The sequence below is a fragment of the Vombatus ursinus genome, unplaced genomic scaffold, assembly GCF_900497805.2.
Source record: "Vombatus ursinus unplaced genomic scaffold, bare-nosed wombat genome assembly UNPS02014982.1, whole genome shotgun sequence".
Taxonomy (NCBI): domain Eukaryota; kingdom Metazoa; phylum Chordata; class Mammalia; order Diprotodontia; family Vombatidae; genus Vombatus; species Vombatus ursinus.
Genome location: NW_020954760.1, coordinates 496,873 through 510,532, shown reverse-complemented (window position 1 = coordinate 510,532; position 13,660 = coordinate 496,873). Strand labels below are relative to the sequence as shown.

The 13,660-nt window shown below is 42.5% G+C and overlaps 1 protein-coding gene across 1 annotated transcript in view; it reads right to left on the bottom strand.

Annotated features, from left to right (window-relative positions):
• The window catches only part of RBM41 (RNA binding motif protein 41), a 35,628-nt gene extending 25,217 nt beyond the window's left edge, over positions 1-10,411 (bottom strand). The window contains exons 1-3 of the mRNA XM_027845592.1: positions 10,342-10,411; positions 957-1,073; positions 507-699 (exon numbers count right to left, since the gene is read on the bottom strand). Coding sequence (XP_027701393.1) covers positions 507-699; positions 957-1,073; positions 10,342-10,349 — 318 coding nt within the window. The 5' untranslated portion in view covers positions 10,350-10,411. The remainder of the gene's footprint in view (positions 1-506; positions 700-956; positions 1,074-10,341) is intronic.
• Between the last annotated feature and the right edge of the window lie 3,249 nt (positions 10,412-13,660).

The window sequence follows — 13,660 nt, the reverse complement described above, 5'->3', positions numbered from 1 at the left end:
TTTTACAGATGAGGAAACTGAGGCAAACAGGGTTAAGTGACTTGCCCAGTCACACAACTAGTAAGTGTCTGAGACCAGATTTTAACTCAGGATGAGGAGTCTTTCTGACTTCAGGCCTAACACTCTATCCACTGCTTCACCTAGCTGCCCAAAGGAGGAGGGAAGGAAGGAAGGAATTTTACCCAAGCTAATTATGGAATTCCTTTATTTCCTTGTTACCAATGTCTCTGGCCTAGAAATGCATGAAAATTCAGACTTAAGGATGTGTCTCTTGAAGGCTCAAAAATGTGAAGATTCTAAATGTCAAATGGAAAATTCTCTCTCTCCTTAATCTCTAGAAAAATGTGCCTCTTAGAAAAGTAAACTGTATGTAACAGGCATTGGCAGTTGCATGCATAATCCTCTTTTTTTCTGTTTCATTACATACATGGAAATTCCTGTTTTATTCATTTAGTGTTTGTTGAATTCAAAATTAAAATAAACTTAGAAAAATGCAACCCACTGACCCTCTCAGATGAAGTTCGATTCTTCCACAGCACAATCTCTCTATCGTTGAGCCCCAAGTCCCTCAGAGATGCGACCTCCTGATCACTCTTCTGTAGTGCTTGAAACTGGGACAAGCTCAAAGCCCCAGCTGCCTCCTCCCCAAAGGGCTTATATAGTGCAGCAGGGGCAAAGCACTGTTTCTTGGATACACACCTGCCAAACAATTAACAAGAATCACGACTTATTAAAGTACAAAAAAAAAACCAAACCAGGGTGCTAGGTAGACATTATGATGTGGGCAGGACCAAGCACTTCAGCTCGATCTCACAGCCTATTTCCAGGCAGAGTCTCCAGAGCAGTTGGGTGGAGGCTCCAGGAATTATCACCTCACCCAGAGCTAATGAAACTAGAGAGAAGTCTGTCCAGTACCACCTGAGCTCTCCCACCTTGTTTGTAAATTCAACACTTACTCTTCAATGGAAACAGAAGTATCAAGCTGATGGTGAAGGAGGCTCCTCAGCTGCCTCTCTCCTTCTGTTTCCAAGTCCTCCAGAATAAGGTCATCACTGGAAAGGCTGCTGTTTATCCTGGAGTGGAAAGAACAAAATAATACAGAAAGGAAATGGGGCAGGGTATCTGAGCACTGTTCTCCTCTTCAATCTGCTGCTTTAAAGGGCCTTTTTGGTCCTAGACCCTTTCCTATCCATTTTATCATATAGATGGGGATATTCAGGATGGTATAATTGTAGACTCACTGCCTTTTATCAACCTCTCCAGCCATGGCGGGGTTAGAAAGTTGTCTGAGACATAGCCCGGTCCCTGCTGCCAAGCTCTAAGGAGCTTTACAATCCAGGTTGGTGAGACAGGATTTACACATGATAAGATAATTAACTACAATTAACTACACAGGACAGCATATGGTACAGACAGTAAGTGCTATAAAAGACATCAGAGGAGGGGAAGAACACTTTGGGCTGAGGTTATCAGGGGAAACTTCCCAGAAGAGATGAGTTTTGATATGATGATGGTAATCAAAGATGAAGGATAAGACATGCTGTATAGGGAGAGCAGCAGCATAAAAGGCAAAGAAGTGGGAATTTTCATGGAGTGTTTGGAATGAATTGATCAGTCTGGGCAGAGTATATGTGTAACAAGAGTCGCAGGTGATAAGGTTGGAGAGCTTGGTTGTTGGAAGATTTTAGAGGGCATCACAGGCCAGACTAAGAAGTTTGAACTTTCACTCATTTGTGCTAAAAACACTAGGAAACAAAGGGTTAAATGGGATCTTTCCAATAAGATCAGGGATAAAGCAAGTTTGGCCATCATGACCACTACTATTTGATACAGTGCTAGAAATGCTAGCTATAGCGATAAGATAAGAAAAAGAAAGTGAGGGACTAAGCATAGGCAGACAGGAAGCAGAATTATTGCCTTTTGCAGATGATATGATAGTTTATTTAGAGAATCCTTAGAGAGTCGACAAAAAAATTAACTGAACCAATAACTTTGGCAAAAGTGCTAGATATAAAATAAATACACATAATATCCATCAGCAGGAAGAGCCAGAAAGAAATTCCATTTATATTTGGGAGTCTAACTGCCAAAACACACACAGGAATTATATGAAATTAAAAAAAAACACTCAACATCAATAAAGACAGACCTAAATAATTGGACAAATATTAATTGCTCATAGGTAGGCAGGCAGGATGGAGAATCAATCAGTCTTTGGAATGAGGGTAAAGAAGAATCACCAAGACACTACCAAAAGCATCTGCAGCAGTCCCCTGTATCTAACACTCCATCTCAACCCAACTATCTAAACAGCCTCCAACCTGGTCTCGCCAGCTCCAGCTTCTCCGATGTCCCATCTTCCACCCATTGGTCAAACTGGTATTCTTAAAGCAATAGATCTGACCATGTTATTCTCCTGCCTTAAGCGCTTTTGCATCTAGGATGTAACATAAAATGCTTTTCTATTTAAAAGCCTCCTCAGTTTGGTGCTAACTGATCTTTCCAGACTGATTTTACATTATTCCCCCCTCATTAATTCTACATTCTAGACAAAATGGTCTAACTGTGCTTCTCCTAGAGTCTGACAATGACATTTCATTGCCCGCTTGCACATCTTTATACAGGCTGTCTCTCACACCTGGAATGCCCTCTCTCCTCATGTTCTCCTCTTGAAAACCTCTAGCTCCCTTCAAAGCACCTCCTTCAAGAGACAGATGCCTCACTTCTCCCATCCCTATTAATTTATTTGATATATAGCTTCAATTTACTTATCTATGCACAAATTCTATTCCAACAGAAGACTGTAAACTCTTTGAGGGCAGAGAGTAAGACATTTTGTTGATTAATCCCTTTCCCTAGCTCCAATTATACATATCCACCTGGATACCTGCTCCTCAGTTTCTTCTAGTTGATTATCACCCACCTCCCACCTGCTATGTATGAATATAGGGCAGCTCAGTGGTGCAGTGGAGAGAGCACTGGGCTTGGAATCAGAGAGATTCATGTCCATGAGTTCAAATATGGCCTCTGATACTTACTAGCTATGTGACCCTAGGCAAGTCATTTAACCCTGCCTGCCTCAGTTCTTCATCTATAAAATGAGCTGGAGAAGGAAATGGCAAACTACTCCAGTATCTTGCCAAGAAAACCCCAAATGGGGTCACAAAGAGTCAGACATGACTGAAAAATGACTGAACAACAACTGTGCGAATATCCCCAAACCCCCTCCATTCTTTCTACACTCTCCCTTGGCAAACTCATCAGTTCCTATCAGTTCAATGATAATATCTATGCAGATGACTCCCAGCTTCATATACCTAGCCCTAATCTTTCGCCCGAGTTTCAGTCCCACAGGACATATAGGCCCATATCTCCAAATGGATGTCCTGTAGACATCTCAAATTCATCATATCCTAGGCAATTAGGTACAGCAGATAGGGAGCTAGACTTGGGAGTTCAGAAGATCTGAGTTCAAATCTTGCCTCAGACACTTACTACCTATTTGACTCTGGGAAAGTCACTTAACCTCTCTCAGTCTCAATTGTCTCATCTCTAAATTGGGGATAATAACAGCACTTGCCCCACAGGGTTGTTGTGAGGTTCAAATGAGACAATATAAGCATAAAGTGAATTGCAAATGTTAACGTACTACAGAAGTATTAGTTATTATTGCAATTATTAGATTCAAAACAGAACTCAATCTTCCCACCTTGCTTCCAAATTTCCCTGTTTCTGCTGAGAGTATCATCATCATTCTAATTAGCTAGATCTGGAGTCTTGAAGGCCACCTTTGAGTCTCCCCTTTTCCAAACTCCGCCCCCCCCCCCCAGCCAACAACTGTCATTTCAACATCAGCCACATGGTAATAGCCCATCTACCCCCTTCTCTCTGTTCACATGGTCATCACCCCAGTTCAGGCCCTCATCATCTCTCCCCTGAGCTACTGCAAAGGCCTCCTTCAGTTAGTCTAACCCCTCTCGATTACTGAGGATAATCTGTGTAACATAGGTTTCAACTGCTCTTTAAATATTCAATTGAATTTACCTGTTAATTTATAGAGCAATTTCAGTTCTGTAAAATGCTCCACATATTATTACCGCATTTGTCTCAACCCTCACAACTCTGTAAAGAAGGTACTATTCTTAACCCCACTTCATAGATAAGGAAACTATGCACAGAGCAGGTAAGTGTCTTGCTAAGGGACACCCAGTATCTGAAGGAGGATTCAAACTCCAAGCCCAGCTCACTATCCACTACAGAAGTCATCAAAACTGGCTGGTATTGGTTAAAAAATAGAGAAATAGATAACGGGAAAAACTAGACAAGGGAGAATTAAACAATGGAACTCAGTGTTCAATAAACCAGAAAACGTAAATTGCATAGAACAGAACTCCCTATTTATCAAAAACTGCTGGGAAAACTGGAAAGCAGTCTGGCGGTAAAGTAGGCTTAGACCAATACCTTATGCCATATTCCATAATAAATTCAAAACAGATTCCTGACCTTAATACTAAAGATCATACCATAAAAAATTAGACAAGCAGATCATTTACCTTTCACAGCTACAAGTAGGAGATGTATTCTTAACCAAACATGGGAGAGAGGCAATTACAACATAAAATGAATAACTTTGATTAAATGAAACTGAAAAGTTTCTGCAAGAAAAAATTAATGTACCAAGATAAGAAAGGAAGTGATCAAAAAAGCAGAAAAAAAACTTTGTACCAAATTACTCTGATAAGGCTTTGGTATCCAAAATATATAAACAATTAAGATACAAGATCAAAAGCCATTCCCTAATAGATAAGTGATCCAAGGATATAAACAATTCTCAAGAGAACTGTAAACAACTAACAATTATATACATAAAAGAATGCTCCAAATCACCAATGATAATAAAAGAAATGTAAATCAAAGCAACTTTGAGGTTTTACTTCACACCCAGAAAATTGGCAAAGATGACAAAAGATGGCAATAGTCAGTGTTGGAGGGACTGTGGGAAGACTGGCACACTAGTGCATTGTTGGTGGAGCTGTGAATCAGTACAACCATTTTGGAAAGCAATTTGGAATTATGCAAACAAAGTGATTAAAATGTCCATACCTTTTGAGCCAGAGATTCCATTACTAGGCATGTACCCCAAGGAGGCCATGCATAAGAAGAAAGTCCCCATATATACAAAATATTTATAGTATCACTTTTTGTGAGAACAAAGAATTGCAAACAAAGTAGATGTGCCCACTAACTGGGGAACAGCTAAACAAATGGTGGTACATGAATGTAATGGAATAGTACTGCGCTATAAGAAACAATCACTACGTTGAATACAGAAAAGCATGGAAAGATTTACACAAACTGATGCAGAACGAAGTAAGCAGAGCCAAGAAAACAATATACATAATGATTACAACAATGTAAATGGAAAGAACCACACATACACAAAAAAAACAAATGTTACAAAATTACAAAGAATAAGTATGGCTCAAAAGAAGAGATATCTTCTGCACCCCCTTTGCAGAGGTGAGGAGGTCTATGGGCATGGTTCATTGCACACATTTTTACACTCTTTTGATGCAGTGATCAGTTTTGCTGATATTTTTCCTCTTCTTTTTCATTTTTTTCTTTTAAAAATGTTATTTGTTAGGTGGCATGGCTCTCTGGAAGGGGTAAGATGGAGGGGCACTGGTGGAAATTTTGGTGATGCAAAAAAGATATTAATAAAAATTTATATTTTAAACAAGAATTTATTTTGTCTGGATCAGGGTTTCGTGTCCCACCCCCTCCGCCTTGGTAGTTTCTTTATGGTTTGTTCAATTTCCCTTTCTGAGACTGGGTTGTTTACAATCTCTATTTCCTGTTTTATTAATTTGGGATTTTATATTTTTGTAATCATCCATTTCCTTTAAATTATTTTTCACTAGCATATATGCAATAGCTTCTCAACAGGTCTCCTCATCTTCAGTCTCACCCCTTATCTAACTCATGCTACACAGCTGTCAGATTATTCTTCCTAATGTACAACTGTGATTATGTTTTCATACTGCTCAAAAACATTATCTATGAAATTAAATCCAAATTCCTTAGCCTGGCATTCAAGGCCCTCTACGCTCTAGCCTCAGCCCAACTTTCCAGCCTAACCTCCAATTATTCTCCTTACCCTATTCTCTAGACCTGTGAGCCTCCTAATATGTCCAACGCTTCCCAATCTCCACATCTTTGATTGTCTAGTGATCCCCTCCACCTACATTGAGTGTCTCTCTCCTCTACCTGATGAAATTGTCCCCAGTCTTTAAAGGTCCAGCTCAACTGCTATTTCATGAACACTTTCCCCGATTCTTTTAACCCAAAGGTGATCTCTCCCCCTCCATAAAACCCCAATAGCACTATGTACCTGTCCTGTGACATCTGCCATATTCTGCCATCTGTAATAGTTATCTGTATATGGATCTCAACTCCTCTATTAACTCCTTGAGGGTAAGAATTGTGTCTTATTCCTCTCCTATCTCTATCTCTACCACTCCCCTTGCCTCCCCTCTTGGGACCAGTACAGAGCTTGGTGCATGAGAATAGTTTCATTCCATATCTATATCCATCTACACAGATACTCAATAGCTATGAAATAGCTGTTGAATGAATACTCTAGATTTACTACATGAGGAAAGCCAAAAGCTGCCCTTTAACAAGCAATGGAATTGGAAAAACTATTATGTAATAAATGTAATTAATAAAAGCTTACGACCCAAAGTATATCACAAATTGGCATAAGGTCAAGACACAGACTTCATTAAATAAATGGTTAAAGGAGATTTAGAAAATATAACCAGTAATTCATCACATAGAACAGCTGCCCAGGTTTGCTGACAATGAAAGAAATGCACACTAATTGCTTATTAAAATCATAAAAATCCATGCATTTATTCAACAAGCATTTATCAGGAGCCTGGTATGCATAAAACAGGGAAGCAAACATTGCTGGTGGCACTGTAAAATTGGTGCAGTCTTCTTAGAGAACATTCTGGCAAACTGTAAGCAGAGCTAGAATACCATTCAGATAATTTGACTGAGTAATTTCTCTTTAAGGGATGTATTCCAAAGAAAATAACTAAAAAAAACCCAAAACTGCAGAAAGATGTCCATGGTAGTATTATCTATAAAAGTGAAGACCTGAAAACAACCCAAACCCCCTACACTAGGGGAACGGTCAAGACAATTCTGCTATAAGAACGAAAAGGGACTCAAGACCACAGTGATGCATAAAGATGTGTGTACAGAACAGCGTTAAGCGAAAAAAAGAAAACAGGCTAGATTACACTATTAAACTGAATGCATTCATTACAACTATGTTACAGGTACATTAAGATTGGAAGAGAATTTGAAAAGATAAAAAGAGTTTAACGTGGCTGAGGATTTTCCTTAAATTCTTTTTTTTTTTTTAAACCAACATAACAAGCAAAACAAAATCATCATCAACCCTTTACTATTCAGGTTGTAAGAAAGCCAGGGAAAAATATTTTCCATAAGCAAGCAAAATTCCTAAAGCTTTTCAGGGATTTGCATTTATATTTGAAATATGTGAAATAATCCCTAAAGAAAGACTTTGTTTTTAAAATTTTATGCAACATTTCGATTTCATTTCTGAAAATCTCATTGAACTTCAAATGACTTTTAAGTTAGAGAAGTAGCAAGACATTACATATTAACTTAAATTTCTTTTTAGATACCTCGGTTCGGAAATTTCTCGAAGACCAAGATCTTTCACTCCTCCTCAGGCACACAAAGGGACACAAAGAGTCACACCCTTGATCTCACCATCACCCACAAGGGTCCACTCCCATCACTAAGAAGTGTGCAATTCCTTAGGACCATAACCTCCTGTCTCCCTATGCTTCAATGCCCTAGTGCCCCTGCCCCATGGTGCTGGGCTAGGCCATCACTCCAGCTCTGGCTTCAAAAGTTCAACTTTACCCCAGCCTCTATTCTTCAATTCCGTGCTTACCTGGCCTACTGCCCCTCATACTTTGGCCAAGCCTTACCTTGGATTGTCCCTACCCAGCCTCCACTTCTTCTGAGGTCCCTTCTAGCTTTACAACTATGTTCCTATGTGTCATCTTGAGCAACTCACTTCTCTTCCCTGGGCCTCAGTTTCCTCTTCTGTAAAATAAGGAGGTTAGGCTAGATGGCTTCTGAGGTCCCGTCTGGCTCTAGTGCCTTGAAGGCAATCTCCTAGCACTGTTATTGGCACATGGTAAACAATCTGATATAACATTTACTAAGCACTTACTACAGCCAAGCACTATGTCGACATGCTGTCAATCCTACTAATAATTAGTAATACTGAACAAAAGGCGGTCTCCAATGTTTTTTGTCTTTCTATCCTCAACGATGAGCACAGTGCTTGGCACACAGTAGGCACTTAAAACACTTGTTGCCAGATTGACTCAGAAGAATGGGGGGGGAGAGAAAGAAACAGTCCTCAAAAGGAAAATCGAAAACCTATTAACAATCTTATATGAAAGAATGCTCCAAATCACTAATAATAAGAGAAATGCAAATCAAAATAATCCCAAGGATTCACCTCACACCCAGCAAATTGGAAATGACAAAAGATCAGAATAGTCAAAAGTGAGAGGGGTGGTGGAAAAAGAGGCACCCTAATGCACTGTCAATGGAGCTGGGAATTAGTATAACCATCCTGAAAAGCAATGTGGAATTATGCAAATCAAGTAACTAAAATACACCTACCCTTTGACCCAAAGATTCTACTGCTAGGCATATATCCCCAAGGAAGTCACAGACAAAAAGAAGGGCTCCAAAATATTTATAACAGCACTGTTTGTGATAGCAAAGAACAAAGTGGATGCCCATCAATGGGGAAATGGCTAAACAAATTGTGATACACGAATGTTGGAATATTATCGTGCTGTTTAAAAAGAAAAAAAAACAACGGCAAACATGATGAATACAGAGAAGCACGAAAGACTTGGATGAGCTGATGCAGAATCAAAGCAGCGGAGCCAGGAAAACAATTTATGGAAAGAATCTGTACAGAACAATCGAAAATGAATGATATGAAATGAGAAAGAACAAGCTGGGCCCCAAGGAAAAGCCAGGAGAATGAATACGTCCCCTCCCCCCCCCTTCTCTGCAGAGGGGGAGAGGGGGAGGGGGCCACAGGTGTGGACCATTGCATACATATCGAGTCAGATTTTTTTCGATGTATTGATCAGTTTTACCGAATCTTTTTCTCTTCTCCCTTTTCCCCCTCCCCTTCAAAAAAAAGTCTTTGTTATAAGGGATGGCTCAGTGGGAGGGGGAAGGAGGAGGAGGGATGCAGAGGGGAATGTAGGCGATGTAAAAACAAAAGCTATGGGTGCAAAGCGACTGAAGACACCGACTGATGATCGGGAGGCAGCCGACTGCGTGCCCTTGCCAGTGTAGTACATTCCGGGGGAGCTGGTGGTTTGGGAGGGGAGGAGGGAGCAGGCAATCTGGGCATGGGAGGCGAACAGACAGACAGTGAGGGTGCCGAGGTAGAGAGGCGGAACACGGAACACGGAGTAGCGTCGTCGTCTGAGGGGCCAAGGCAAACGGTTAGGGCAAGGATTCCCCCGCCCCTCACCCTCCGATTTCAAGGACTAACCAACCACCCTGCCTGGCTTTCTGGCCATTTTCCCCCTCCTCCTTGACAGCCAGTCTTTCTTCTACCAACAAACCCAGGAGAAGGATTTGGAAACCATTGCAATTCACCCGAATACCCACCTCACCGAACTGAGCCGCGATTATGCAACTTAGCCGGAAATGGGCAGCCCTGTGCCGGGATGGGCTGGGGTGGCGTGGGGTGCCGGGGGAGGTCTGTTGGGGGGATCCGATGCAGGCTAATGACAGCGGGGAGCAGCTAGTCACAGTCCTTAGGAGAGGCAGGCTGCGTCCGCTGCAGTGCCTGCAGAGGGCGCCTCCATCCCAACCCCTAGGGCACCCCCTTTCTCGTCTGAGGTTATTGGGAGATTCAAACCTGCCTCCTTCTCTCCCCGCTCCCCATATCTGCTTTCGGACCTCTTTATAACGAAGGAAGGAGAACAGAGGGGGCAGGACGTCTACTACCACCGTCCCATACAAGCCGCGTCGGGCTCGGATAAGGGGAATTGGCGCTGCACCCCACGTCCCCGCATCCCCATCTCGGGGCGCCCCACCCCCGCTCCCTGGGAAGCCGCCTCTCCCACAAGCAGGAAGGGCCCAGTGCAAGAAAGACTCTGCAGCCCAACGGTCACCCCCTAGCCCGCGAGGAGGCGAAGCCGGCACCCCGAGCCCCGCGCCCGCGGCCCCAGCCCCGGGAGCTCTCACCTCTTCATGCTGCCGCTAGAGCCGACGCCGCCGCTGTGCGCTGGATCCCAACGGCTACGGACTGCAATGTCCACAATGCCCTGCGAACGCCAATAGCCCAGGGAGGTGGGGCCCACTGCGGCGTGAGGGCTGGCGCGTGCGCAGTACTGCCCGAGCACTTCGTCACTGCCGGAGACCTCAAGGCAAAGCGAGAGGCCACGTCACAAAAATCCAGGGCTTCAGCTGGAGGGGAGGGAGACCTTCCAGTTTGGCTAATATTTTGTTGCTGCTCTTTTCTTTCTTTCTTTTGTATCTTTAGCACTACTCATTAACTCTCCCCTCCTCACAAGTAATAGGTTAATATAATTAAGCAAAATAAATCAACAGTGTGGAAAGAGCCTTGGCTCTGGAGTCAGAGGCTGTGGGTTCAAATCCTGATTTTGCCTTTTTCTAGCTGTGTGACCTTAGGCAAGGCACTTCGCCCCCTCAGTTTCCTCTGCTGTGAAATGAGGAGGTTGGACTAGAACCTCCGAGGTCCCTTCTAGCTCTAGATGAACCCACATAGAGCACATATAGCCATTGCCATATCCATAAGGGCTGCCCTCCATCCCCCTTTTCTCTGTGGGCTGGCTCACTCAGCTCACCTGCTGGGGCTGGTTTCCAAGGGTGTCAGGGGTCCTGCCACAGCCCAGACCAAACCTGCTGTATGGGTGTGTATGTGTGTGTGTGCATTGTATCACATTCATACAAAAATCAGTTTTAGTTACACCATGTAGCCCTTACACTGCTAGCCCTGTAACCTTTATTAACCCTTAATAAGGCAAAAGCAAAGAATAATCATAACCTAATAGCATTCACTCAATAGAAGGCAAGAACTAGGAGGGTGTGATCCCTAAGTCTGAGTCAGGCACTGGTACCAATGCATACAGTATCTGTGGGGAGGACTACCCTTTGAGAAATCTAGCACGTAGGTAAGTGAGTAGAGAAACCCAAATGCTTAGAGCAACTTACAATTCTGGGTAGCAGGTCTTGATGCCCTGGTCTCTGAAGAGAACAGCCAACAACAGGAATGACCTGCTGGGCAAAGCCACTTTCTGTCTACTCTCAGCTACTAAAAAAAATAACAGATTCTTTTCATATACAACTACCTTTAGCAGGGCACTGAGAAGGTATTCTTCCACTGAAAAGCAGTTTCCTTAAGCCAGAAAACGGACAAGTTCCTCAGATCTTCTCTGGGGCTCTGAGAAGTTTCTGTCTCTCAAACTGTACATGGCAATAATGAAGACTTTCCCCCAATCAACTCTTCAAATAGCAGCTTTGTCCAGTCAACCACAGAACCCTTCCCACAGCAAAGCAGATACACATTCTCTGATTCCCCTTGGTGTCTCCCTCCCAAACCAGAGAAAGCAATAGAAGGGAACAGAGGCACACACCAAAGATGTTTTCCTTCTTTCAGGCTATAGAAGGTGCTAGAGATCAATAAGCCCAGATGGCTCTTTATACCACAGGAAGATTCAGTTCTCTTCCAATGGAGGTACCAACAACCCTAGTCAGTTTTATCAGCCTGTCAGCTTGTTTATTTTGTCATCTCTCCCAGGCAGTAAGGACACCCAGATGCTAAATCAGGTGCAGTCAAGTTGTCTTAACCACACAACTGTTGTCTTAAAGCAATAAGAACACTAGGAAGCAACCAATTGTGGCGGGATTCTTTTTTGTTCGGTCATTTTTTCAAGCCTGCTTCCTGACTTTAGATGTTATGTTAGGGTCAGGGTTTGTGCACTTCTGGAAGGAATATCTGGGCTGGTCCTGCTGCTTCTTTTTGAGGAATTGAATGTTGAGTTATTCCAGAATGTCAGAGACAGCTCAGGCTGGAAACCTACAAACTTTTAATGCTTCCAAAGAGGTCTGATCCAGGGCAAAGTATGATCTCAGCCTTCTTGATCTGATCTTTATGTGTTACTGACCTGGGTTTTGGTCTGAGCAACATACATATCAACTTGCCCCTGGCTGGAGTTCCGGTAAGACTGCTGCTCAACTCAACCACTATTAGCCAACTGGATAGTCCTGCTAATTCAGAGTGACGGAACTGAAAACTCTACTGTGGTTTGGGATTCCAGCTTCAGACTGGGCTAGAAGTTGGAACTGAGAACTCACCAGAGCCACACAACTGCCACCTACTTCTAAATTTGCTCCTTGCTTAATACACAGTCTAGGGGCTTTGATTACCCCTCACCCTGGAACACTCCTCCTAGGCAGAGGTCCCTTCCTCAGTCCACCCCATGACTCTGTCACCTGAACTGGATAATGAACAACAGAGTTGCTTCCCATTCATACAAAAATCAGTCACAGTTACACCATGTAATCCTTAAACCATTAACCCATTAACCCTTACTAGCCCTTAATAAAGCAAAGGCTTATTTAGAATGGAATACATGAGGTTAATATTGACGGTCCTGGCTTTTAGCAGCCTTTTTGGGCATTAACAGTAATCCGTTTATAACAATCCTTCAGTTTCCCATTCCCAACTGCCTTGGAGTCTACTTTATTAGCAGGGTTAATTTCAGTTCATCCTAAAAACATATATGCTACACAGTAAATAGACCTCTGAGTCTGGAGTCAGGAAGTTTTGAGTTCAAATCTTACCTCAAACACAGCATATACCTCAGACTGGCTGTATGACTCTTGGAAAGTCATCAAACCTCTCTCGGCCTCAGCATGCCTATCTGTAAAATGGCAATAATAATAGCACCTCCCTCCCAGGGTTGTTGTGAGGATTGAATGAGATAACATCTGTAAAGTGTGTTGCAAACCTTAAAGCATTATATAAATGTTAGCTATTATAGCATTTTGTCATTTGGTTAGAATCAACTTCCATGATGACAAAAGAAAATGCCCCAAATTTTGTGTGCTGTTCTCTTTGACTTACTAGCCAGCCTTTCTGGAGCACTTTAAGATCTGCAAGGCACTTGAACCTCACAACTACCCTGTGAAGTAGATGCTATTTCACAAATAAGAAGACTGAAGCTGAGGTCAGCTAGGTAATTTGACCATGGCCACACAGTTTGTAAGAATTCATGGGAGAACTCAGGTCTCCCTGACTCCAAGAGCCGTCTCCTAAACCAAGTAGCCAGTTCTTTGCTTTGATCTAGTTTCCCAAAATGATGTGTTTGGTGGGATAACAATAATAATAACAAAAGCTAGCATGTTAGCTGTGTGACCCTGGGCAAGTCACTTAATCCCATTTGCCTCACCAAAAAGAAAAAAAAAAAAAAAAAAAGCTAGCATGTATAAAATGCTTTAAGGTTTGCAAAGCACTTTGCAAATATCATCTAATTTTATC